Genomic DNA, 23,575 nt, shown 5'->3' on the forward strand with positions numbered 1-23,575 from the left:
GCAGAGGGTCTTTTTGGCATTTGTTACCTGTTCCTGTAAAAATGGACCACTTCCTCTCTTTAGCAAGACTGTGGCTTGCTGTGGGTATAAATTTATGCCAGGGGGGCAAAAAAAAGGAGAAACAGATATTAGAAAAATGAGATGTAACTCCTCTTGTCTCAGCAAGGGCAGCACTGCTCGGTGCAGTGGCTGTCTGCAAGGTGTGGCAGCCAAAACGAGCTCTCCAAGCACATTTTATGCATAGCTGGAGCATTCACTACTGTGAAATCCATTGGAGGTCAACTGTGCAGTGTTTCCACTCAGAGATAGCACAGATGGGAGAAATCCTTTTGAAGTTCTGGGCTCACTCTGAAATGCTCAGTGCTCGGTCTGCCCTGTCCAAGAGGAGAGGCTTTCTGACATCCAGCTCGCTGCCACACACCACAGCCCAGTCCTGCTTCCTCCCAGAGCAAAATCCACCACAGCACTGACACAAGAACACTTGAATTCATGAACCTTCTGAGACAAGGAGAAAGCACTGGGGCTGTTTGTTTGCAGCTGCTGGGAAGTTGTGTTTTAAGAGATTATCAGGGCGTGTGACTATCCCTTCCCAGAGACCTGAGCTCTGCAGACAAACTGGGACAGATCTTCCCGAATTTGTCCCAGTCTGCCAAAGTGAATTCAAAGAGAAAGCATTAAATAAGCAAACATATTAAAAATAAACAGCTACTAGAAAAAACAAGGTCAAGTTTCTGGGTTTTTTTCTTTGCTTTTTTCTTTCTTTTTAAACCTGGCCCTTCTGGCAATTAGCTGATGTTTTAAGACTGCTCTCTTCTTCTTCGCTCAGGGTGTGACAACAGCAAAGCTGAGTCATTTTTACAGCAGCTAAGTTAAATATTGCCAGCAAATTCACATGGAAAACAGACCTCTTCCCTGTGATTCAAACGTTTATTCCAAGTTTATTCAAGCTGAATTATCCAGTTGGATTTTTTTCTTCTTCTAAAAGGCATGTAGTTTTATCAACTCTTATCTCACATCTAGGATTCAGCTTCCTTTTGTTTACTTGTCAACAAAATTAAGAATAGCACAGGGAGGGTTCTAAATTTGCTGATTGAACCTAACCAAGTCAAGCTCACTTATGTGGCCTGTAGTCACCAACACTCAGAACACCATCAGCAACCCAGTGAGAGAGTTTTGGCAAGAAAACAGAGAATGGAGAACTTTGCAAAACTCTGAAAACCTCTCTGCTTATTTTTACTTAACACCAAAGCAGAATCAACAGCCTGCAATGTTACAAACTGAGCAAACAGATACTTGACTGGACTGATTAGCGACATCTTTCCACTGCAAAAAAATTTATGACCTGATGAAAACTGTAACTATTGAAAGCTCAGGGCTCTGATGTTCCTATTCAGTGTTGGATAAACTACATAGTGACCTCACTACATAGTGAGGTGAAAATGAAAAATGCCTGATAGTAAATTGCTGGGTAACAGTATAAATAATATGAAATACTATGTGCTTCCCTATAAAGCAGTAACAGTGTGAGACATTCCTCAGTTCTGAACAAAGGACATTTGGATAACAGAGATTAAGAGTACAAAGAATATAGCCTTGTCCTTAAAGACATTTAATAATAATGAAAGGTATTAATATTCTGCATGAAAACAATGCCACTCAACTGTAGATCTCAAAGCATCCATCTCAAAGTACTAAGCCTTCCAACAGCTGTGGGATTTGAGGAGTTTAAATCTCCCCACTTTGCAGTGGGAGAGAGAGATGCAAATGAATTACCAAAATGGTCAAGAGGTTGTAAGTGGCTAAATATTAGTCTTCAATATTAGTTTTCAACTGCTTTTTGTCAGCCTCTGTGTCCCACCAAAAAACATTTCTGTGGGACAAGTACAGCTTAAGTAATATGATCTGATCTCACACCAAGCTGCTCCAGAAAGCCACATCTGTCCTGAGCAAGTGACAGCAAAGCCTAACAGGCATCTTTTACTGATGAGGATCTCAAGAAGGAAAGATGCTGATAGGAGTTTGCTCTGCTCATGCTCCATGTTGCCAAAAACCTCATGAGCCCATTTGTATGTGCTGCCCCTGAGCTATCAGACACAGGAGGGTTTACTCTGTGCCACACTGACACTCTGGGACAGCACAGAGCTTGTGGCATCAACCAGAAGGAACAACAAAAACCCAGATGAAGTGATTACCCTGCGGTCACAGAGAAAACCTGTGCTAGAAGAAGCCCAGCTTCTTCTTTGGAAGACTTTGAGATTAAAGTGGATGTTTCCTTTCCCCAGCACATGCCTGGTCCACACGATGGTGTCTGAGTTGCCACGTGGAAGCTATCACACACCCTGTCTTGCACAAGGCCATTTAAAAGCCATTTAAAGGCCTAATGTTTTACATCTTATAATTCAGCTCTGCCATCAAAGTCACTTTGACAGCTTGTTCTCTAAATGGATAGCAAACCACAAGGCTCTTAGTTGAGAAGAAGAATCACCAGTCACACGGTACACAGACAATTATCAACTATTAACATGATGCCCTTTAAAATAACATCTCTTCAGATAGATAAAAGGTTACTTACTGTTTTTGCTGGAGCACTACCTGGTAGTGGGCTTGTCTCAATGAAATACTTCCTCAGAAGGTGTTTGCTGGATTCAGGACTGTCCATCAGGATGTAGGAACAAAAGAAAGCTCCATTCCGTAATAAAAACACGGCCACATCTTCATTCCCTTCAGAGAGAAGCAGATTGTTTGTTCTCTTTGTCTCACGTAAATGAACCAACAAGGAGCTGAACAGAAATCCTGAGAAATAACCACTTCTGAAAAAAAATAACCATGGGGGTGTACAAAAAGGAAACTGAACTGTGTAAAGACTGTTCCCTCCAGTGACAGGACTCAGTTTGGTCAAACTGAGACAGCACAGACACTGTTCAAAAGCGCTGGCCCAGGCTCCTTTTTCTCTTTTTTTCCCTGTCTTATTAAACTGTACACACAGCTGTGCTTTGAAGTGTAAATTATTCAGCCTAATTCAAGCATGTGTGCCAGAATGTCCATAACAATAATGCTTTTACTTGCAAGGATTCTAGTTTTTAAGGGTCCTTTCCCTAGAAGTTTATAAAGGAAAGTTCAGCCTCTCAGCATTTACAGTAATCTAACTTCAGAAGGCGCTGACTTACATTTGGCTGAGTCAGAAGGTTCAGAGCCAATTTTATTTTAATTTATCCCACTGGAAAGCCAGGCAAGCCAGTCCCCACTGCAAACAACTCAGGCCATTCTTTATAGGCATTGCAGAAAAGGGGCAAAATTCGGGAGCATGCAAATACACACCTGCCTTTATAGCAGCATAGAGGGGCAGGCGGATGAGGACGGGGAACTCGTTCTTCCTGACGGCACAGCTCTCGGGGTCGGCACTGTACGCACGGATCAGGAGCTTCACGATGTCCAGGTGTCCCTGCTGGCAGGCTATGGCCAGCATCCAGTTCAGGAGCTGCTGGCAAGTGTTAGGGCCTACCAAAAACACATGGCACGTGACTTAGTTAATGCCACAGGGCTGTGACGTGCAAGAAACAGCCACAAGTAGTGGCTGTGCAGAGGGTTTGGGTGCAGGGTGAAGCCCCTGAGGACAAAGGAACAGAGTGCACTACAAAAGTGTGATAGAGAAGAGCCCTAAGCACAAAGTTTTCAGCTTTGCTTAACTGTTCTTCATTACCTACCAAGCTAATGGGCAAATTTTTTTAATGTCCCCAGTCTAACCTAGCAACAGTAGAAGGTTCTGAGGATGCCAGCTAGAATATAGGCAGATAAATCAAACATCTGATCCCCAATAGAGGCAGTAAGGGAAGCCCAGGACTATCTTTGCATCCAGATCCAACAGACATTAGATCCAAACATCCAAGGTAGGCCACTTCTTCCAAGTTCATGAGAGGGGATACAAAGGATGGGGAAAACCAGATGGCACTTCACACTGTTGGGTGAATAAAACAAAAATAAATGCTTCACTCAACAAAAAATAACTGGTTTAGTTTGTTTTTGCTGCAGCCTGAAGTCTGCCACAAAAAATTTCATTTCCCCTTGAAACATTTCATTTTTGGTTTACTCTTTACTAACAATTCCTAGTAAAGTCAGACAAATGTCATTTAAGGCTAAAACTAAAAGACCACATTTTGACCTCTGCATGAATTTGCTGATGTTTTCTTCATTTCCAAACTGCTTTTTTTTCTGAACTAATGTTTTACCCGTCGAACACAGCTGTCCTCTAGATGTGCCTAATTCTGTGCGTGTAACTAAACGCCCATGACAAGATTATTTCTGCCAACAGTAAGGAGTCCTCAAATCTCCTCTGATTCACTGCACCATTTCTGTTTGCTTTACAAACTCATGTCCCCTTCAAAACACTTACAGGAACATCCAGAAGCCCAAGTTTACATGTCAACTTTTTTTTTTGCAGCTTATCCATGAGGAAATTACAAGGCTCTTTGCATTCTTAACAACTGGACTAAATCCCTCACTCTCATGCTACAAAAAACGGGTTCCACTTAATCTGTAAGCCACAAGAAGTTCTCACTGTTCCAGAGAGACTCATTGCAGTGCATCAGCCAAATTGCAAACTCAAGCAATTTATTCCTAAGCCCTGTGATTGGTTTCTGTGTCATTTCCCAAGAAAACAATTGGAAAGTCCTGCATAATAATGCCTGAAAGCAAGTGTTGGAGGGAATTTGGTCAGTTCTAAGCTAAGTTTCCAGAAACTACTCAAGTCACTTTTCATTACTCAGTGTATTACATTAATATAATTTAATTTTTGCTACTAGGTTAATCAGCTTCTTTCTGGCTGAAGGAAATATTACATTTAATTGCTTCCCCCAAACTGGAACATTTATTTTGCTTACCAGTGCTCTAACAGAACATCAAATAAGCAGGTTTCCCAACAGGTTATTCCCATTCTCAGTGAGGCCACTGGCAAGTATTTAGTGAGGAGCTAGACCTATATGCAGGTCAAACATTGCAGAAGCCAGCTTAGCTCTTGTGGTTACTGCAGTGTCTGAGGTCCAGGCAGTGATCTGCCCCAGAAGCTCTGCAGGACCACTGGACCCCAAACCCATGGAGGGTCCCAGGGAGAAGCAGCTGCCAAGCCCACAGAAAATTGAGAGAGCAACAGGGGACCCAAACACAGCTCCTGGCCCTGACTCAGAGCAATGCTCTGCCCCCTGCTCCCACAGCTGCCTTAAGAACTGTGTCTGAGCCTAAAAATGTCTCTGTTCTGCTGTAAAATAATTGCTGAAATAAAATTTAAGTAAAATATAATGATGATTCTAAAGGAAGAGTTCCCCTGACAGTCAAAACAGAATGCCAAGGAAAGAACAAAGTGGGTGCCAGCTGTGCACTCAAACACCCTCATCAGCTGTGCTACTCACTCCCAGCATCCCTGGGAGTGCTGGATCAGCAGTGGAATTATGCTTTTTCTCAAAAATCCCCTAATTTCTCTGTAGGGTCTGGAATGTTACCCAGCTGTGAGGGCTGATGGGAATGAACTGTCTAAACAGCATCTTCCTCCACTTCCAATTTGCAAACATGGAATATTTTTATGGATGTGTTTCTTCCCCCACGGGGGAAATTTTCTTCAAGCACGGCAGAGATCAGAACCCTCCACGTACTTTCCCATGGCTAAATCCCTCCCCTTTCAAGGAACGTGAAAAAACCAAATAAATGCCTGCTTGAAGCTCCAGCACACAGCCACCAAAATGCTTGAGGAGAGGCAGAGACAACCTTACCACGCAGGGAATCCAGCAGCTCTTTCACGATGTCCTTATGTCCAAAATAAGCTGCCACCACAGCAGCATTGTCATCATTAGGTTCTGTTGGCAACACCACCAACGCTTCCTTCAGCAGGTACCTCACCGCCTGCAGATCTCCATATGCTGCTGCAATTCCCAAAAGCTGACACTGGTAAAGAAAACAGAGCAAAAGAAACTCTTCTGTAAAGGCAGAGAAAGAGCATTTCCAGAGCTATGCTATTTATTTGTGCCCGTGCTGATGCACGCACGCTCTCACCGTGGTTAATTGAGAATGTCATAAGCACTAGTAGCCTTTAGAATCATTGGTGTGGTATATTGATTATATTGATTTATTGGGGGTTTTATTACAGTTTTTTTGTATGGCTTTGACAGAGAAGTGCCTGAGGCACAGAACACTGAGTGTAAATCCATTTTTCATGGAGTAACAGTAAAAGCATTTGCACAGCTCAGCTACAAGGTGTAGTAGTTCCTATTTTGAAGGTGGCCTGGACTTGACGTGCAGGTGCCCTCCCAAAACACCAAGATCAGCTCTGTGCAAAGAGCAGGCTCAAAACGAGGGCTCTGAAGGCAGAGCAGTGCAGAGCTGGCACAGAGCTTGTGATGTAGTTCCAAACACAAGCAGCAATATCTGCCCCATGGGCCATTAACCATCTTTGTACTGATGGAGGAATACATGTTTTGCTAAGTCTATAAACTGCTTCCTTTTTATGGGGAAAAATGTATTTCCCTGTTGTGGTGACCACAGCAGCAGCACCCCTCCTCACACAGCCTCCTGTTCCTACATGCAGTGTTCCCTATGGTCTGTCTCATCTTCCTGATCAGTGTTTCCAAGGGCAAACAGTGCCCCTGAGTATGTTCCTGAAGTGCCTCACACAACCAGCCACATTTAGGACTCATATACTGAACGGATTTTCTCCATGAAAAATGATAGCAGCTTGGCATTTGGGTTTCTTTCCCAATAAAACTTAAGGAAGAGCAGCAACCTAACCCTACCTTCTCCACCTGCAGTGCAGTCTCCTCACATGACAACTTAATCAGCTCTTGGGCCTTGCTGGTGTCCCCAGCTTTGTAGGCATCCTGGATGCTTTCTGTCACCGGGGTCTGAATTACGGAGACTTCTCCAACTGTGGACTGTTTGCCACCCATGTCCACAGTTCCTGCAGGGAAAATAGGAAAGAGGGGTCAGGAAGAAGTACCTGCTCATTACCCATGTACAGCTGCAATGTCAGTGAATCCTGGCAATTAAAAAAAAAGGGTTGAATTATTTTCACTAGAATATTTACTGCACACAATTAAAAAGAGAACCTGATAAAAGAAAGTGATAATATGTTAAAGTAGTTCCTCAGAGGGACATGAAACTAAAGGGGACTGAGAGTTCCCCAAACACTCCCAGAGGTGGTTTCCAAAGGATGGTGTGAAAGCTCACACACACAGACATGTAAACTCTGCAGCTGCCTGGCACAGTCCCCCTCCTGCTGCAGGAACTGGGGAAGGGAAGGGCTTCCATGGGACTGGCACCTGCAGAACTCCTCCAATAAAGGAATCTGCACAACCTGTAAGAAAATTTTGGTATCATTGGCCTTGCTTCAGTCGTATTTCACTCCTGGCAACCTAATAAAGCCCTGCTGTCCTTCTCCAGTGCTTTCCATTGCACCTCAGTGAGCATGAAAGAAAAGAAATTGGGAATATTTTTACTCTGAAGATTGTGCAAGATGCCCAGTGTCACTCCAATCAATCCTGGAGAATCTCCCAGACTAGACTTCTTTTTCCTAAATGCCATCAGGAGCCAGAAGAGCTTTTACATGTCAAAGATTAAAAGCTGCAAGCCATTAGAGAAGACACTTGTGGTGGGTGGCTAAAGAAGAGGTAGCCATGAAGTCTCATACCCACCCCTCCAACTATCAGAACAGGGAAAACTGCAGGAAAGTCACTGAATTCCAAGATATTCAAGTCTACTCCTGACCAACGTGTAAGATAGAGGAAAAAAAAAACATTTTTCACTTGAAAAGAAACGGTTTCATACTCACTTCTTCCTGCTGTGAATTATTATTGCTTATTTGCAACAGGTTAAAAAAAGACCCTTAAGCCCACAGATTTTCACATATGTTAATAAGGATTTTATTTTTTAAACAGCCACATATGTCACACAGGGCTTAGTTTAATGCAGCCTGGAAAAAGAAGTAAATTTGGAGTAACCTATACATGTCAGTAAATATCTTTGAGTAATGCAGTCTGATTCACCAATAGATTCTGACTAACACTTCTCATCAATTATTTAAACGAAGCTCAAATCACTCAGACATCAGAGACGGCTCCAGAGATTCGTGCTATTAAAAATGTGCCCACATCAATAACCTTTCTCAGATGATGCAGAATGTGTGAAGGACAAGGAGCAGAAATCAAGGCTGATGAAAGTGGGATTAAATTACAGCACAATAAACAGCATCTCAGAGTTCACTTCATGTTCATGCAGTGCCTTCATAATTCCGTAGTTTTAGGGAGTACATGGGAAAAGAAATTCATCCTGCATTTGGTCCAGTCTTTCAGAGCAGACCACACACCTCTAAGGGATCCCTGAGAATACTGCATATGATTTAGTTCTCATTTTAATGACACCAAAAGTAGGATATGCAAATGGCTCTTAGGCAAGTAACTGTTTAGAGGTTGAGAGAATGGAGACTCTTTAAAGTTAAACAGTTCTCCAGTCAAAACAACTCAGAACTGGACTAAGTAAAATCAAAAAGTACAAATCCAAGCAAACCCTGCAGTTACTGGAACATGCAGCCTCCCCGCTCGGCGCCCTGTGATGAAATACTGAACCTAGAGAGAAGCTCTGGAATTCCCCTTGGAGGAAAAAATGCCTCAATTCAGAGATACAAAACAGCTGGAAAACTGCTCAGCTTCCTGCTCAAGAAGCCCTGCAAACCAGGGCTGCAAGAGCACAGCAATTTAACTTGGTTCCTACAAAAATTCTGAAAGGAGGGACAAAATGTACTTTTTTCCAGCCTCAATCCCAATTTTGGGGATTATCACTCAAGACCCACATGTCCAGCTATTCCAGATGTAAAGGCACATCCTTTCTGCCAAAGAATTTTGCAGAGCCATCTTTCTTTCTTTTTTTACACCATGGCCAGGGAAGGTGGAGGTACGAGTATCTCACAGAGATTTGTGATTCACTATTCATTATTCATCCTGGTGTCACATCCTTCTCTAGCAGAGAGGTCTCCAGCCAATCTCCCATGCATCCTACACACCAGAACTCTCCTTAAAAGAGCATTTTCCACCTTTCCTACTGGAATTGCCCCACTGTGCACAGGGGAACCACCAAACCCCTTGTCCAGGGGGCACAAGTAGGATCACATATTGTAACTGAGGGAAGGAGGAACTCTCCATGCTAGACTCTAATCCCAAGACTACTTCTGGGTTTTACCAAACAACTACTTCACAAAACAACTTGGCTAATGTGTCATGCTTCCTCTTACAGTTTTGGCCCCCTCAAAATTTCTTAAGTCTTTTGTAGTGTAATGGCTCAGTTAAAGCCACTGGTGCCACCACCACTGCTTGGAGAACATGGGCTGGCCATCAACCAGCACAGCCTGTCCATGTGTGTCAGGTGCAGACTTCTGGGCTCTCCAGGAATGGGAAGGTCACAAACAGCTGACTCCATGGAGTTCATATGCTCCCAGAAGAGTTTTCGGGATATTCATTTTAGTTCTTCAACTCAATTTTAGTCTTGTCAAATTTTTATTGACCTAAGCAAAACTGCTCAGCTTTGAGCACTTGAACATCCATCAAGTAGAAGTCAATAAAAGTTTCATTGAGTGTAAGAAATTTTGGCAATTCTACTGTTTGAAACCAATATATTTATATGAAATATTCCTGGCAAAAAGATAATGCTGCTCATCATTCAAGTTTCTTACGTAGCTGTCATCAAAGCTTCCTTTTATGATTCCATTCTGCAGAGTAAATTCACCTCCTGCCTAAGACCTGAGGAAAGAAGCTGCCAAAAGTCTTCAGAAAAAAATAGTCTTTGAGACTGAACTAATTACAAGCCTGAAAAGAGCAAAACTGGTGAGATACAAAGTGATAAAAAAGCTTGCCCTTAACCAACAGCTGTACCCACGAGATCCTGTCTAAGTTAACCTGAGTTTTCAAAGGTTAAATGAGAGAAGGTTGTCCATCCATTCCCAAGTTCCAAAAAAAACACAGAAGTCATCCATTGCATCACGCCAAATAAATTACCCAATTCACAGAAGACTTCCTGGTGACTTAGTAAATGATATATTGACTTCAGAACTACAAGTGGAAAATAAGAAACAGCACATTTTATAATCTTAATTTACTCAGCAGTAGAAGGGAAAAAAATGAGGAAAAATACATTCTAGTGACTTAAGACTGTTTTATTTTTACAAGATACATTACTGAACTATCATCAGTACTGGCATTCATGCAGGCTGGGAATAAAGTTTTGCCAATACATGCATCAGTCATTTTTAGCAAAAATCTGGGTCAAAACCCAAAGAAATTCTGCCTCTGGTTTTAACCCTACAAATCTCAAGGTCTTTACCTGAGCTCTTCATGGCTTTCCTGGTAGAGTCACCTCGCTCACACACAGGCTTGAACAACATGACAAGAGAGCAGCACTGAAGCTGAATAATATTGAACCTCTGTCTTTGGACTTGATCATCAACACGTTGAGCATTTAAGCCTGGGCGTAACAAAGTGCTTTTAATTCTTGGATTGCACAGATTTAGGAACTGGTTTCTGTACTTTGCATAACAGGGTCTGCATTACTCACAACAATGCACATTGTTATATGCAAAGTAGCACAGCAAGTGATGATATTCTAGCAGTACTCCTTGGATATTCCTGTAATGTCCAAGAAACTCCAGAAATTCTTACAAACCTGTTGTCATTTCCTTTAGTTTTTGCTTTATTGCACACAGATCTCGGACAGTTCCTGTGCTGGCACAGGTTCCCCTAAAGCCACTGCCCCAAAGTAGCACCAAGAAGCAGATAAATGAAGAGTATTTGAACTGAGGTGGGTTCTTTTCTCTAACACCTTTGAATTCCAATGAAAATAAAGCCATGGAGTTTACTCCAAATCATTCAGCCTCTGCATCTCTGCCTTGCACTTGCTTAACCTCTTCACAGATTCATGGCTTCTTTTCTTGCTTTCTGCTAATGGCTGTAAGCAAACCCAGGGCTCTTTGTCAGGGGAAAATGGCAGGCATTTGCTGACACTAAAAACACATCCCTCATCTATTCCTCACTCTCCTTAACAGCTTGTAACAAAACAGCCAACTATGGAAATATCTCCCAGTCTTGATTTCAATGTTTTGTACTTTGGAAGCACCTTTAAAGTTTGGCTTTTAACTCAGTAAAAGCCTTTTATAAAAGCTAAGGGCAAAACTACTTTTCGTTAAAAAAATCCCCCAATGCAAACAGAGGTTATCAATAAAAAAAGCAGTCCTATTTTATTGCCAATAAAAGGGTACAAGGTACCACTTTCAAAGTGCAATAGACTGCTCAGAGAAACAAAATAAAAACGTCTTATTAACAATAAAGAGTACCATGAGAATTTTAGGGGTATGTGTAGTTACACCCTGTCACAGGCCTTGTTATTACAGTAGGTGAAAAAAACCCTCTAAAACTTCTAAATTGACAGTATGCCAGTATTATTAAAAGGGGAGGGTTTGCAGGTCAATGCTGTGAATCAGCAAACAGCTGCATAACAAAGCAGCACACTGTATAGATGATTACTACCTTTATTTCCCAAATCACTGCATCTCTGTCTCTAACACAGACTCACAGAGTTCGTAAATGTTACATTAGGCCCTTTTGTAAGTTCTTTGGCAACTAAGCAGGATATTCTTATTTAGCAGAGAAAGATATAAATGAGATGCTTAACCCAGGAAGCTAACTTACTCCAAAACAGAATTACAATAATAATAAAACCTTAAAACTACTACTGACCTTGTCATAATGTGTGCAGGTATTTCCAGAGACGGGAGCAAATCCAGATGATGCTCTAACACAGACTCCCATTCAGCAATGTAATTAAGCTATTAAATTCCTTGGATTGATAACCACCCACCCCTGCTCCAGCACCAGCAGCTCCTACAGCAGCCACTGGATGGAACAGCTCTCAGCTGGCTGGCTGCTTCTTTGTCTGAATTAACTACTCCAGTTTAGCCCTGACAGTTATTTTCGTCTCCATGTCCCATTGCAGCGAAATCCAAGCCTCTGGTTCAGAGGATGTGGAGATGGGGGTGGGCAGGGCCTCTCCGGGCTGAGCTCAGGCATTCATTCCTCAACAGCACCAGATGGATACAGCTAACCTTTACCAGCTTAATCTTTTGCCATTTTGACTTCTGAGTGCTGCCACAGCACAAATAAAAAATGGGACAGAGATGAGGTTTAAGATGCTCTGAATATTCGAAGCCAACACCCCCAAACGCTTAAAAGCTCACCAGTGTCGCTGAACGTTTTTCAATACTACCCTACAGCAGCTTTGCCCAGCTGGTTTGCAAAATTAATGGAAAGTTATGTTATTTCTTGAGTCTCTGCAACAGACTCGTGTATCTTCTGCTGCTTCGAAAAACTTCAGGCTAATAAACTGAACAGCAGCCCACAGGAAGCCTCCAGTGATTTCAAAGGGTGATGGATCTGCCCTACATTGCACTTTCCATTTAGATGAGGAAGAAAAATTTCTCAGTCCTCTGGAAATCTTTGAGATACTGAAAAAACACCATCCCAAAACAGGAAAAAAAGACCCCAAAGCCCTGGGTTCTTTAATAAAAAAATAAAGAAATACATTTTCAAGTCAGCCCAAGTCAGTAAAAATGCTTCATGAAACAAAGATAGCTTTTGTGTTCCTTCTCTAATTAGCTGACACTTCAAAGTAAGGTTTCATTTGCTTTTTTAAAAGTTGAAAGATTTTGTTCATTCATTTCATTCATTCAGTTCTTAGAAGATAAAGTCACAGACCAAAACCTCTCCCCAGGAGGGAAGTTGTGTTCCCCTCTTGCCCACACGGCCCCACAGCCAGGACCTGGCCCAGAACCATTCAAAGGAGGGTCCTGCAGCAAGAAGCCTGTGATCTACTACACCTTGTTCTCAAATTTGGGCACAATACACACAGCTCAACCAATTCTGCAATAAAATGTCCCTGAAAGGATTAGAAAACGGTCAGAACTACTTATAAATCCCCCTGTGAGAAGATAAGGATGGAAAGTTACAGTAAATCCAACTGAGAGGGAACAAGATGGTTTATCTGGGAAGTTCAGTACTCCCATTGGAGAAACTGTGCCAGAATTGGGCCATGTCCTTCTGACCCTGATTAACATCTCTCACAACAAGTGAGACGTGCCAGCTTCCCAGGACAGTGGGAACCCTCCACACACTTTTTCTGCCCGTTTTCTGTGGTTCCATTTCCCCCAAACATCCATTATTTCAGCTGATTAAAGGAGTGGCTCTGCACTAAGAACCAGCTGCCAAGGCAGTGGAAAAGATGATGTATTGAGTACAAAAGCCACCCGCGTCTACAACACAGCTCACAATCAATGCTCACTGCCCCTGAAGGAAACTTATAACCCTAAAAGAAACCAGATATGAAACACAGAAGAATGACACAAAGGAAAAAGTCCAGCACTGAAGGGATTTTTTTTTCACTGTTAATGCACATTCTGGAAGTATTTTTAAATTGTTTACATGCCAGCACCACACACGCAACGTGTCGATCTGCACTGAACATTTTCCAGCAAGCACACAGGAGCTCCTAAAGGGCATGCTGACAATTTTAGGTACAGCTGTGCAAAGTGACCAATTATCACCAGAATCATTGGAAATTTTCTATTTAGAAACACTCTTAACCTGCAAGGAAAAAAAGCATTTGCTAACGCCAACCTAAAAGGAAAATATTAAGTCCCGGATGGAAAAATGCTTTGGACTCCTGCCTTTTCACTGGGCTCCAGAACTGATTTATGAAAAACAGACGCCTCCAAAGGCTTCAGCTCCTCACTTACACAATCATTTTTCCCTCATCCAGGATAATGAGCGACAAGGGGACAGAAAAGCCTCAAAAACTGGTAACACAGACTCAGCAGGATCAGGGGCAGTATCAGCATCTGCCAACACCAGCACTAAGCTGGGGCTGAAAAGCTCTGCCAAATCTGAGCAGGCTCAGATCTCCTGCATTTGGTGTGTGCACCTCCCAGATTCCCGGGACTCTGGGAATTATTTGTACTGTCCAAGAAGTTAAAATGAAAGCCAGCTGGTTATTCCTTGCTGAAGCACCAAAGAGGCTACACAAAGCCATGGCAAGGCAACCAGGTCAGCGAGAGCCCTTCACTAACTCTGCCATCCCATTTTCCAGCACCATGGACTGGGAATCGTTGGTGACAGTGATGGTTTTACTCTCTCCTCTGAGTACGAGCGTCAGGTCTAAGCAGCTTCACGTGCACATGTTCATTCTTTTCAAACTGAGGAGCATCAGTGGCCACAACACGTTTCTCAGGGGTCAGATTGGCTCATGGAGGCACCATCCCCCCTGGCAGGCACACACCTGGCCTTTGGACAGGGAAGGAATGGGACAGGGATGACCTCCAGCAAGCACAGGGCAAAGGTTGGCTCAAAGAGCGGGGGGATGCCCCACATCCCTCCAGTAATGGCCACTTTGGGGCCAAAGGATCAGCAAAGACCACAGACAGCACTGACAGTGTTAATTTTCACCCCCAAAGCAAAGCTATTGAGGGAACCAAGAGAGCTCCAAATGGCCAGAGAGCCAGTTGCTGTATTGAAAATACGAATGACTCAGCTCTAAGTGAAAGTTGCTATTTTTGTCTTTTGGCCTCAGTGATTTGGTTCCCATCCTACAGCTTGAATCATTCAGAAATATGCTTCTGCATGCAAGGCCAGCTATGCCACTCTTGCTTTCCAAATTTTAAATTGGAAGATATACATTAGGCATGCAGAAGTATGACTACGCTTTTGGATTTTCTTTGTGCTCGTTTCCAGGCATGGCAGCAAAGAGAGGATTATTAAATGATGAAAGGTGTCTCTAGTGAGACCATTGCTGTCCAATTGAATCAAATATTACAGCCATGAAACCAAACCAAGATTGGATTTCATTTGGAACTTCGTAAAATAAAATTTCATGGCTAACTTTGGTTTCTTCTGAAACTTTCCCTTTTCCCTTAAGTTCAAGCTTTCATCAGAAGGGGTAAAATCCCATGCATCAGCGTTCTCTCTCTTTCAAAGAAACAATTTGCTCAACATTCTTCTAAAAAAAAAAATTCATTAATTATTCACACTGGGGAGGCACCAACTCATGGCCAGCCCTCTTCTACTACAACCTCCTTAGACATGTATTTAAAGCTTGGTTTAGAAAGAAGTAAATGCTTTTAGCCCCAGCTGGGAGGAGCTCAGGAGGGGACTCCCTGTATGAGCGTGAGGGGAGGATGGGCCCAAGTCTCTGCCCAGGTCTCCTCTTAGTCCAAGTCTTCCACTGGCTCCATCAAAGACACATCCAGTGACCTCGCAGCTTATCTGAGTTGGGAAAAGCAGCTCCTAAGCTTATGTTTCACTTTAATAACACATGTAAACACCCTCCTAAGTGGAAAACCACGACACTGCAACTCAACTGCTGGTCAAAAATAACAGCACAGAAGCTGCCAAAATCTGTCTCTTCAGCCCCAGGGATGCTACTGGGAAAAACAAGCCTCCAAGGGGATTTCAGAGAAAGAGCTGGGACACAGGAAGATTTTGGAAAGGCTGTTTAAAGAGGAGAAAGAAGGGGAGACAATGTTAAAGAGGCATGTGAAATACCCTGCACAACACCAGTTTATCACTTTCAAGGAAGATTATGAGAATCTGAAGAGGTGGAGAAGACAAATGGAAGAAATGGAGGATTTAATTACAAGAGTGGAGATGAGAAGAGCTTGGCTTGTTGAGCTTGGAAAAATGAAATCTAGATGGAGATGGGAGTCCTGTCTATAAATACATCCAGAGGGAGACACCGGGGAAGGAGAAGAGCTATTTGTGCACAGGCTGTGAAAACATTTTAGTTGACAGTTAGAAAAAAGTATAAAATATTGGGAGGCTTGGAACAGTCTTCTATAAAAAGCAGAAGCAACAGACAAGTCAACTTGCTTAAAGCAAGCCCTGCATAAGGTTTAAGAGTGTGACACCAGGACACTGATCCACACACTCCTTCCAGTCCTACAGCCAATGTTCCCACATTAAACATGGGCATGAGTCAACCCAACTACCAAGCACTGACTCCTAACACATGAAATTATAGCAGCTTCACAGTTTACTTTGAGGAAAGTTTGGAGAATGAGAGAATATTTTTCATTAAACAAACTGACAGATCTGGGAAAAGGCAGACACATCTAAAGGAAGAAGCTTTTCAGGAGATTTGAGGAGGTAAACATCCCACACAGCAAAATCCAAGCTTAGTGCATGTTAGACACAGTCCAACAAGCTTCTTTAACTGTGCCTGCCAGCCTAATAAAACACCTTACTCTTTGCTATCCTCACTTCTCATCACCACAAAAACAACCACTCTGGACCAGTTTATGCAAAAGTGTTGCACGCAGAGGAAAAGAAAATGCAATCAAGATATTGGATATGGTTGGCATCAAAAGAGTTGAAGGGGCAATTTGGCAACAGCAGAGCCAAGGGAAGTGCAGAGCTGGGAAGATGGATATGACACTCTGGAAAAGAAAAAAACCCAACTAAACAGTGGAGAAAGTGAGGCTCCAGCTCATGATGTGACCCTGCTGCAGGTCACAGCATTTTTAGATGTCTGGTCCAAGGTAGAGACAGCAAAGTGAGGCAGAGACAGCCAAGCGAGGCAAGGCACATTTCATCCCCTTCTCATCAGCCTTTGATGAGCTCTGATCCATTGCACCCAAGGACCTGGTCCAATCCATGCAAATGGCTTTGATTTGACAGCTTTTATTCCCACCCTGCCATTGTGTAAAATGTCCAAGGTGCAAAACATGGGAGAATTGTGACCAGGATTACAAGACCACTTAAGGAGCCAGGTTTTTTGTTTTTCAAGATATGAGTGAGATCTGAAAAGAGATCCTGTCCATTAGTGCTACAAAAAAAAAGTAAAATAAAAAAATTATGTTCCTGTTTGATGCAAAAATAAAAGCAATTTCAAAGGCTCTTTGATGTGCAAGACAGAAAGACGTGCAGGCAGATTCTGGAGGAGGTCTTGTCTTCAGCAATTACCAGCACTCTTTTTGAATCCTACTCCCCAGACAGAACTTTTATGTGAAGCAGATAATCACGCTGCAGAGTGTATCAGCTCTAAACCTTGTGGCTTTTCAATTAAGCAGCAGTAACCTCTAGTCCAAAAATTCCTTAACCAAGATGGGAATAAAACAAACAACCCCCCGAACCAATTAACTGCAGGTGAAGCAAATCCAAAGACGTGCATGCTTTTAAAAGATTGCATTTTGAGCCCTTCTCGGGCAGCAATGCGATATTTTGATCATTAAAGCAAGTGGTGATGCAATTTCCACAGCGACCACAAACATACCAAGAATATTTGAGCTAAATTTATCCAGACTTCTTGTTTGAATCACTGCTTTGGGTCGTTATTTTTCCATGATTTTCAACCAGGCACAGAGAAGGAGCTGTGGACAGACTGGGACTGAGCTTCCCCCGGCAGTACCCGAAATGCCAACCTTTATGCTTGGGAGCCATATATTGACTATTAGAGAGGAAATAAAGCTGCTCCTCCAGCTCCCAACCCCAGGTCCCTGCTCCTTCCACCCGTCTCCTTCCTCCTGCCCTTCCTGTGGCCGACTGACCCTTTCCCTCACCCTCGGGTGACAAAACACAGGGCCTAAGTTCCCAAAGCTCACCATGGATCTGTTGCCCTCTCCAGTTGGAGAGGGTGAGCCAAAAAAGAGAGGAGCTGCACCAGATTTCCCACTACTCTGTGCATCTCCATACTCACACTCTGTATGAGTATAAAATATTGGAGAAATGGGGTTTGTATATTCATACAGGGTGTGAACTCCTCCAGATCCCAAGTCCTGCCAGTCTGCCTGGAGCAACACAAACTGCCAGCCCCCAGAGTCACTCTGACTGCAGGAGGGCTTTGGGAAGATTGAGAGTCTTCCCTATAACTTAAAGACTTCTTTTATAAGTTTTTTAAGTGAGGGCAAGGCACAAATTCAAAGCATGGAAACACTTCTGTTGTGAAACTATCAGCAGTTTACATAAAAGAGCTGCTGCTGTGGTGATACATAATCATGCAAATAAGCAATTCCTGACCCACTAATGAGCACACAGACTTGGATTAAAGAAAGGAATTAAATATCAGCCTGACTTGATGTCAAACCTGAAAGAGAACCTATTAAGAGACAGACTTCACGGTTGAGTCACCATCCCTGGAGGGATTTAAAAGCCCTGTGGATGTGGCACTTGGGGACATGGTTTAATGGTGGGCTTGGCAGTGCTGGGTTAATGCTTGGACTCGGTGATCTTAAAGGTCTTTTCCAACCGTAAAAATTCCACGATTCTGTGATTCTACACAGCATATTGGGAGTTGAATGGTACAAAATCCATCCCCCACACCCTCATCTGCAATGCAAACAGTTCCTCCCAGCTCACTGCCTCCTGCCAAGCAGAGCCCTGGCAGCCCCTTTATCGATCAGAGCAGTGAAAAACAAACAAATCACAGACTTAATGCTGTAAGGATCCCTGAAGATCCCATTATGTCAGCGCAAAGTCTTTAATGGGTTTTGGATAAGGCCCCCATAGGCTTTGGGGAGGATGAAAAAACATAATTCATTGCATTTTCTTAATGCAAGTATAAAATCACACACAACATCTCTGACAAAACAATAAATCAATTACAGGCCTGGTAAGGGCTGAGTTGGTGTGAACACTATCAACTGCTTTTTTCCCACTGAAACAGAAGACAGTGGTTCTATGACCCCAGAATCAACTCTCACCTAAAAGCTGCCTTATAAATCACACCTTTCTAAGGACTTTTCTAAAAAAGTCCCTGTGTACAAGTTCTAAGGGCAAAGGGTTTTCTTTACAACCTTATCACCTTATCTTTGTTTTTTCCCAGGCTTCTTGATAGACCTGTCGTAAGTTACATTTCACTGTAATAAACCAAAAATACATTTTAACAGAAAGGTGGAAAAATAAAGCTGTAAAGCAGCACATAATGCCAGATCCAGCTCAGATAAAGATCATTTTTTTTTACTATTGCCTGTAAATAAAACTGGCTCTCAGGTTGGACTCCCTGCTCAATTAGCTTCCCAAGGCCTTTACTGCACCAGTGGCTCTTCCAGCAGCTCTGCCCTCCTTGCTACAGCCCTCAAGTTCAAGAGCAGACTGGCTCTGATGGTATTTATCAGAAAAACTGTAAATGCCTCAGCATTCACTGCCCTTTTTGATAATCCAGGTTCAGTTTGGAGAGATATTGCAACACACAGCTCTTCTGCAGTCTGCACAAGAGAGCAGGTTTAACCACAGGCATGTTCTGCTGCAGACCAGCCTTCCGCACCAGTTCTTGTGAGATTGCACCACTTCTGTATGAAGAGTTTATTTAAATATTTAAAAATACAAGCCTATTACTGCTTTACTAGTGTACTTCCTATTCCTGCTGAGCATTTCCTACTTCTCCTTCTGCAGGGCACTCTGCAGTGAGATTAACTCACAGGCAACACCTGTTCTACTTTTTGCTTTTTTTTTTTTCTTTTTATCGTAGGAACATTTCAGTTTGCTGTCAAATTAACTCACAGCTTAACAAGCAGAAGAAAAACAGAAAACCTTCAAGGCTCATTTAGTCTGATTATACAGAACTTCACACAACCAACACACTTTGCAGGTCTCTGTGTCCTCAGATCAAGTCCCAGATGCTCTCCTTGTCCTTCTCACCCCATGCTGTTACAAAAACTCAGGGTAATGTTACTACAGGGTAAGGTGTGGATGGAAAAAGCAGGACAGAGGCTGTGAGTACTTTTTCCCTGTTACACAGCACAATGTGTCACAAACAAGCCTAACTCAACATGCCCCAAGACTCACTGCTGGCCCCAGCTGATGTGAGAATTTTAAGGTTTACGTGGTGATTTCATGAGGAACAAAGTGGTACCAGTGGTGCTGCCAACACTGCTTTTCTCTTCCTCCTCTATTCAGCAGGAAAGATTTTTAAACAAAGCTATTCACACTACCAACTGCAAGCTCCTGTCCTTCATGTTTAAGGCAAAAAACTCAACAGTGCAGAACTGCAAGGAAATCATAGAATACGTTGAGTTGGAAAGTACCCATCAGGATCATCAAGTCCAACTCCTGGCCCTGCAAAGGACACCCCACCAAAGATCTAATCTGGAGGCCACGTCCATGCCCACCCAGGAGTGAGGGGGCTCTGCTTGCCTTTATTGCTATAAAGAAGTCAGGTTTTTCCTGTAGACTTTTATTTCTGAAGTGGGTCTCACACTGCCAGGCTGGCAACTGGAAGGCTCGGGCTATCAGTGAGTACAGAGTGGAGAGCAAAAGCAGAGTCTGTGAAAGTTTCCATCCTTCCACCTACAGTCCCATCACCTCCCCAGGCTGCTGCACCCCAAAAAGGCCTCAGCCACACTTGCACATGTCCTGCCCTGATGCAAAAAGGGAGCAAGGCTGGATGCACAAAGGGTGTCCCAGGAGGATAAGCTGTTCCACTTGCTAAGCTCAAGTTATCACCACTCAGTCCATTGTGAAACTTTCCATATAAAATTGCACTTGCTCCTGAGAAGTCCCTCTTGTTAAAACTGCTCTTTAACTCTTCCAGTTCAACTCTTACTCGCACAGGAGACTTTTCTCCCACTCAGGAAGCTGCTCTGCTGGCAGTAGCTTTCCCTCTGAGTCATTTCTGAGCTGAGCCATGGCCCAGGAGGGGTTGCAAAGGTCACTACTATTGTGGGTTGTTTCTTTCTGATAAAACAGAATTCCCTGGGTGCTGTAGGGTCACCACAGCACTTTCAAAGCACAGCTTTAAGGGCCTCTGGTCCACTCCAAATGACAACTTGAGTCATTATATTCTGGTGACTTGTTTGCTCCCTCATTTAATATTTAGGTCTCTTTTCCAGGCATATTGCACTTGTTCATGTGTGCTTCCCTGAACAGTGGAAAGTCACCAGCTTACAAATGATTTGCCTCAAGAGAAGTTGGGAAAGTTCATTTAGTTAATATCTGTAAAGCTACTATAAAATTTCAAGCGGCTATCATTGGCATCATTGTCCCTAATTATGTAATGTTAGATACATTCCAAGATAACACCCCTTTTTCAATGCCCATTTCTAGATTTAGCAGGAGAGAAGAGACACCCTCTGGCATGTTTGAAGGATAATCCAATTCCACCCCCGAGACACACACCAGTGGCACATGAACGTTCTGCAACTTGGAATTAAATTCACAATAAGAGGGAGATAAGCTCTTTAACAGATGCGCCCTTACGTTTCAGAAGACAATGTTTGCTCTCCTACATCTTTGAGGAACTGTCTCCTAGAAAACCATACAAAAATTAAATCCCAACTGTAAAATTTCATAAGATTCAAAGAAACCAACCAGTTTGTAGAAAGGAGATGAATCTTTACGCTTTTCTAGGCATTCACACAGTGATGTCTTTGGGCTTCCACTGTATTTCCTATAAAATTCACATTATGTCACCTCCACTATATTATGCAGAGCTTTTTAACCAAGTTTAAAAAAAAACAAGCCCTGTGCTTCATGAGAGACTGCAGCCACCCCCGTATCTGTGCTTAGTTTCTACCTCTTAATTAGGACAAGATGAACAAATCTAAGAGAGGGGAAGCAGGTCTGAGGAAGGAGATGTTACTGCATCCAAACCAGAACCTTATCCTGCACTCCAGTGACAAATCTGTGCTGTGGACCAGTGGGTGCTTAATCAAGTCAAGCCCAGCACCATCCCTGGAGGGCAGACAGGGTCCAGCTCTGAAACACAGCTCACCCACTCACAGGGAAAGAGGGAATCATGCTGGGATACAGGCAAGATCCCTGCACCGCCGGGAGGAATAGCAGAGGAGACACGAGAGTAAGGTAAGCCCTGGAATCACCTATTACATTTTCTAACTAACAATGATGCTGTGAACAAATTCTTCACGTACATTTGGCTTCATAGATGTCAGGGGGAAAAAAAAGCCCTAAAAATCTCAAGGCTTTGAAATGATCAAGGCAGTGGGTGCACAGAGTACCCACTGGAAGGTGCCTCCAATGGACCCGTCACGGAGCCACTGGCACCACTGCACTGTTGGATAAACCCCTCACAGCCACACACCTGCCCTTCCTGCCCCAGAAAACAGACTCCAGGCTCTGCAAGCGCTAATGAGGTCATCAGCATTAAAGAAATGATCTGGGATCTCACTCCCCTTTCCCAGCAGTTCCCACTGAATGGAAGCAGGAGGCTGCATCCACATTGTTCATAAAGGCGCGTAAACAATAGGTTCAGATGTGGAAGCTGGATGAGTCACCGTGTTCCTGATTCCATCCCTGTAACAGGATCCAAATGCAGAACAAGGACCAGCTAACTTAGGGAGTGGACCAGTTAGCTGATGACAATTACTCTTGGCAGGACCCAAACAATCCTGAAATAACAATGAGTTTAAGCATGTACAGTATCCTTATAAAGAGCAAATCTACCAAGGCAATACTGGTGCCTTGTATAAAGATCTTAAGCTTTTCAAGGATCCCTTTGTGAGTTTTCCAATGCTGTTTACCAAACAATATAACCCAGGAATGTCAGTACTGAAGAGTCTTCCACTAAGATTTGTATGCTCCCAGTCAACCAGTTTAACTGAATATGGTTACATAACAGCAACATGTAATAAAGTTCTCAGGAAAAAAAACTGAACTCAAAATGTAGAAAATGTAACTATTTCACTCTTCACTTCATTATTAACTCATAAAATAATTTATTTACTGTATCTTTAAACAGTGAGAAAACTTGTCAAATCACTATTGCAGAACAAAAATGTAGCAATTTGAAACACTTTCAAATCGTTAGAGCAGATTAAAATTCTTCTCATGGTTTGTAGCTTAGTATTCAAGGGGAGATAATTTCTTCCAGAGTGAAACTCAGCGGATGGAATTCAAGAATTTTAAGAATATTCAATAACCAAGTATTATAGAAAGTTACAATGCTAATTAACAAAAGCAAAAGCAAACAGAAAGATCAGTATCACGGAACAAGCAGAATACATACAGAGAAAGGAAAGAGTTCCCAGAGCTCCCTGTGATGCTGGTGAGAAACGTCTTCAAACAAGACAAGGTGGCCTCTGAATAAACTATCAGGTTTTGCTTCATAGTTGCTGATAAAATCCAAAATAAGGCTGCAAAAACATTAGCTTCTGCTGAGGGCTGCTTACTCACTACAGAGCGTCAAACACACCTTCTTCCCACACTTCAAACGCAGATGCTGCCTCCTAATGAAGCACTTGCTGCAAGGGGGGAACACCGTTATACAAGAACCAGGAGGCTATTTCTTGCTGCAGAAACATAACTGGGGTTTGACTCAGAGAAACGCAGCAGTGCCTGGGAGCTGAGGGTTGCAGCGAGAGAAACCATCCAAAAATAATTTGGCTGCTCAGGAAAAAAAAAAAAAGAAAGAAAAAAAATTCACAGGAAGCAACCTGAAGCATATGTCCCTGCTGAAAGAGGAATTTCCACCCATGGATTTACTAGATTACATAAACACAGACCTTCTGATCCAGCCCAGCAATAAATCACTGCAAGGCACTGAATCGAAGCTGACAGTA

The 23,575-nt window shown here is 42.9% G+C and overlaps 1 protein-coding gene across 4 annotated transcripts in view; it reads right to left on the bottom strand.

Annotated features, from left to right (window-relative positions):
• The window catches only part of LRRK1 (leucine rich repeat kinase 1), a 77,575-nt gene that overhangs the window by 49,472 nt on the left and 4,528 nt on the right, over positions 1-23,575 (bottom strand). For 3 of the 4 annotated variants that reach the window (XM_027644511.1, XM_027644510.1, XM_027644514.1), the window contains exons 3-6: positions 6,777-6,940; positions 5,760-5,931; positions 3,319-3,498; positions 2,573-2,721 (exon numbers count right to left, since the gene is read on the bottom strand). In XM_027644511.1, coding sequence (XP_027500312.1) covers positions 2,573-2,721; positions 3,319-3,498; positions 5,760-5,931; positions 6,777-6,940 — 665 coding nt within the window. Of the gene's footprint in view, positions 1-2,572; positions 2,722-3,318; positions 3,499-5,759; positions 5,932-6,776; positions 6,941-23,022; positions 23,490-23,575 lie in introns of those variants that run through there. The other variant, XM_027644513.1, reaches the window with a different exon arrangement.

The sequence above is a fragment of the Corapipo altera genome, unplaced genomic scaffold, assembly GCF_003945725.1.
Source record: "Corapipo altera isolate COAL_440 unplaced genomic scaffold, ASM394572v1 50, whole genome shotgun sequence".
Classification (NCBI taxonomy): Eukaryota; Metazoa; Chordata; class Aves; order Passeriformes; family Pipridae; genus Corapipo; species Corapipo altera.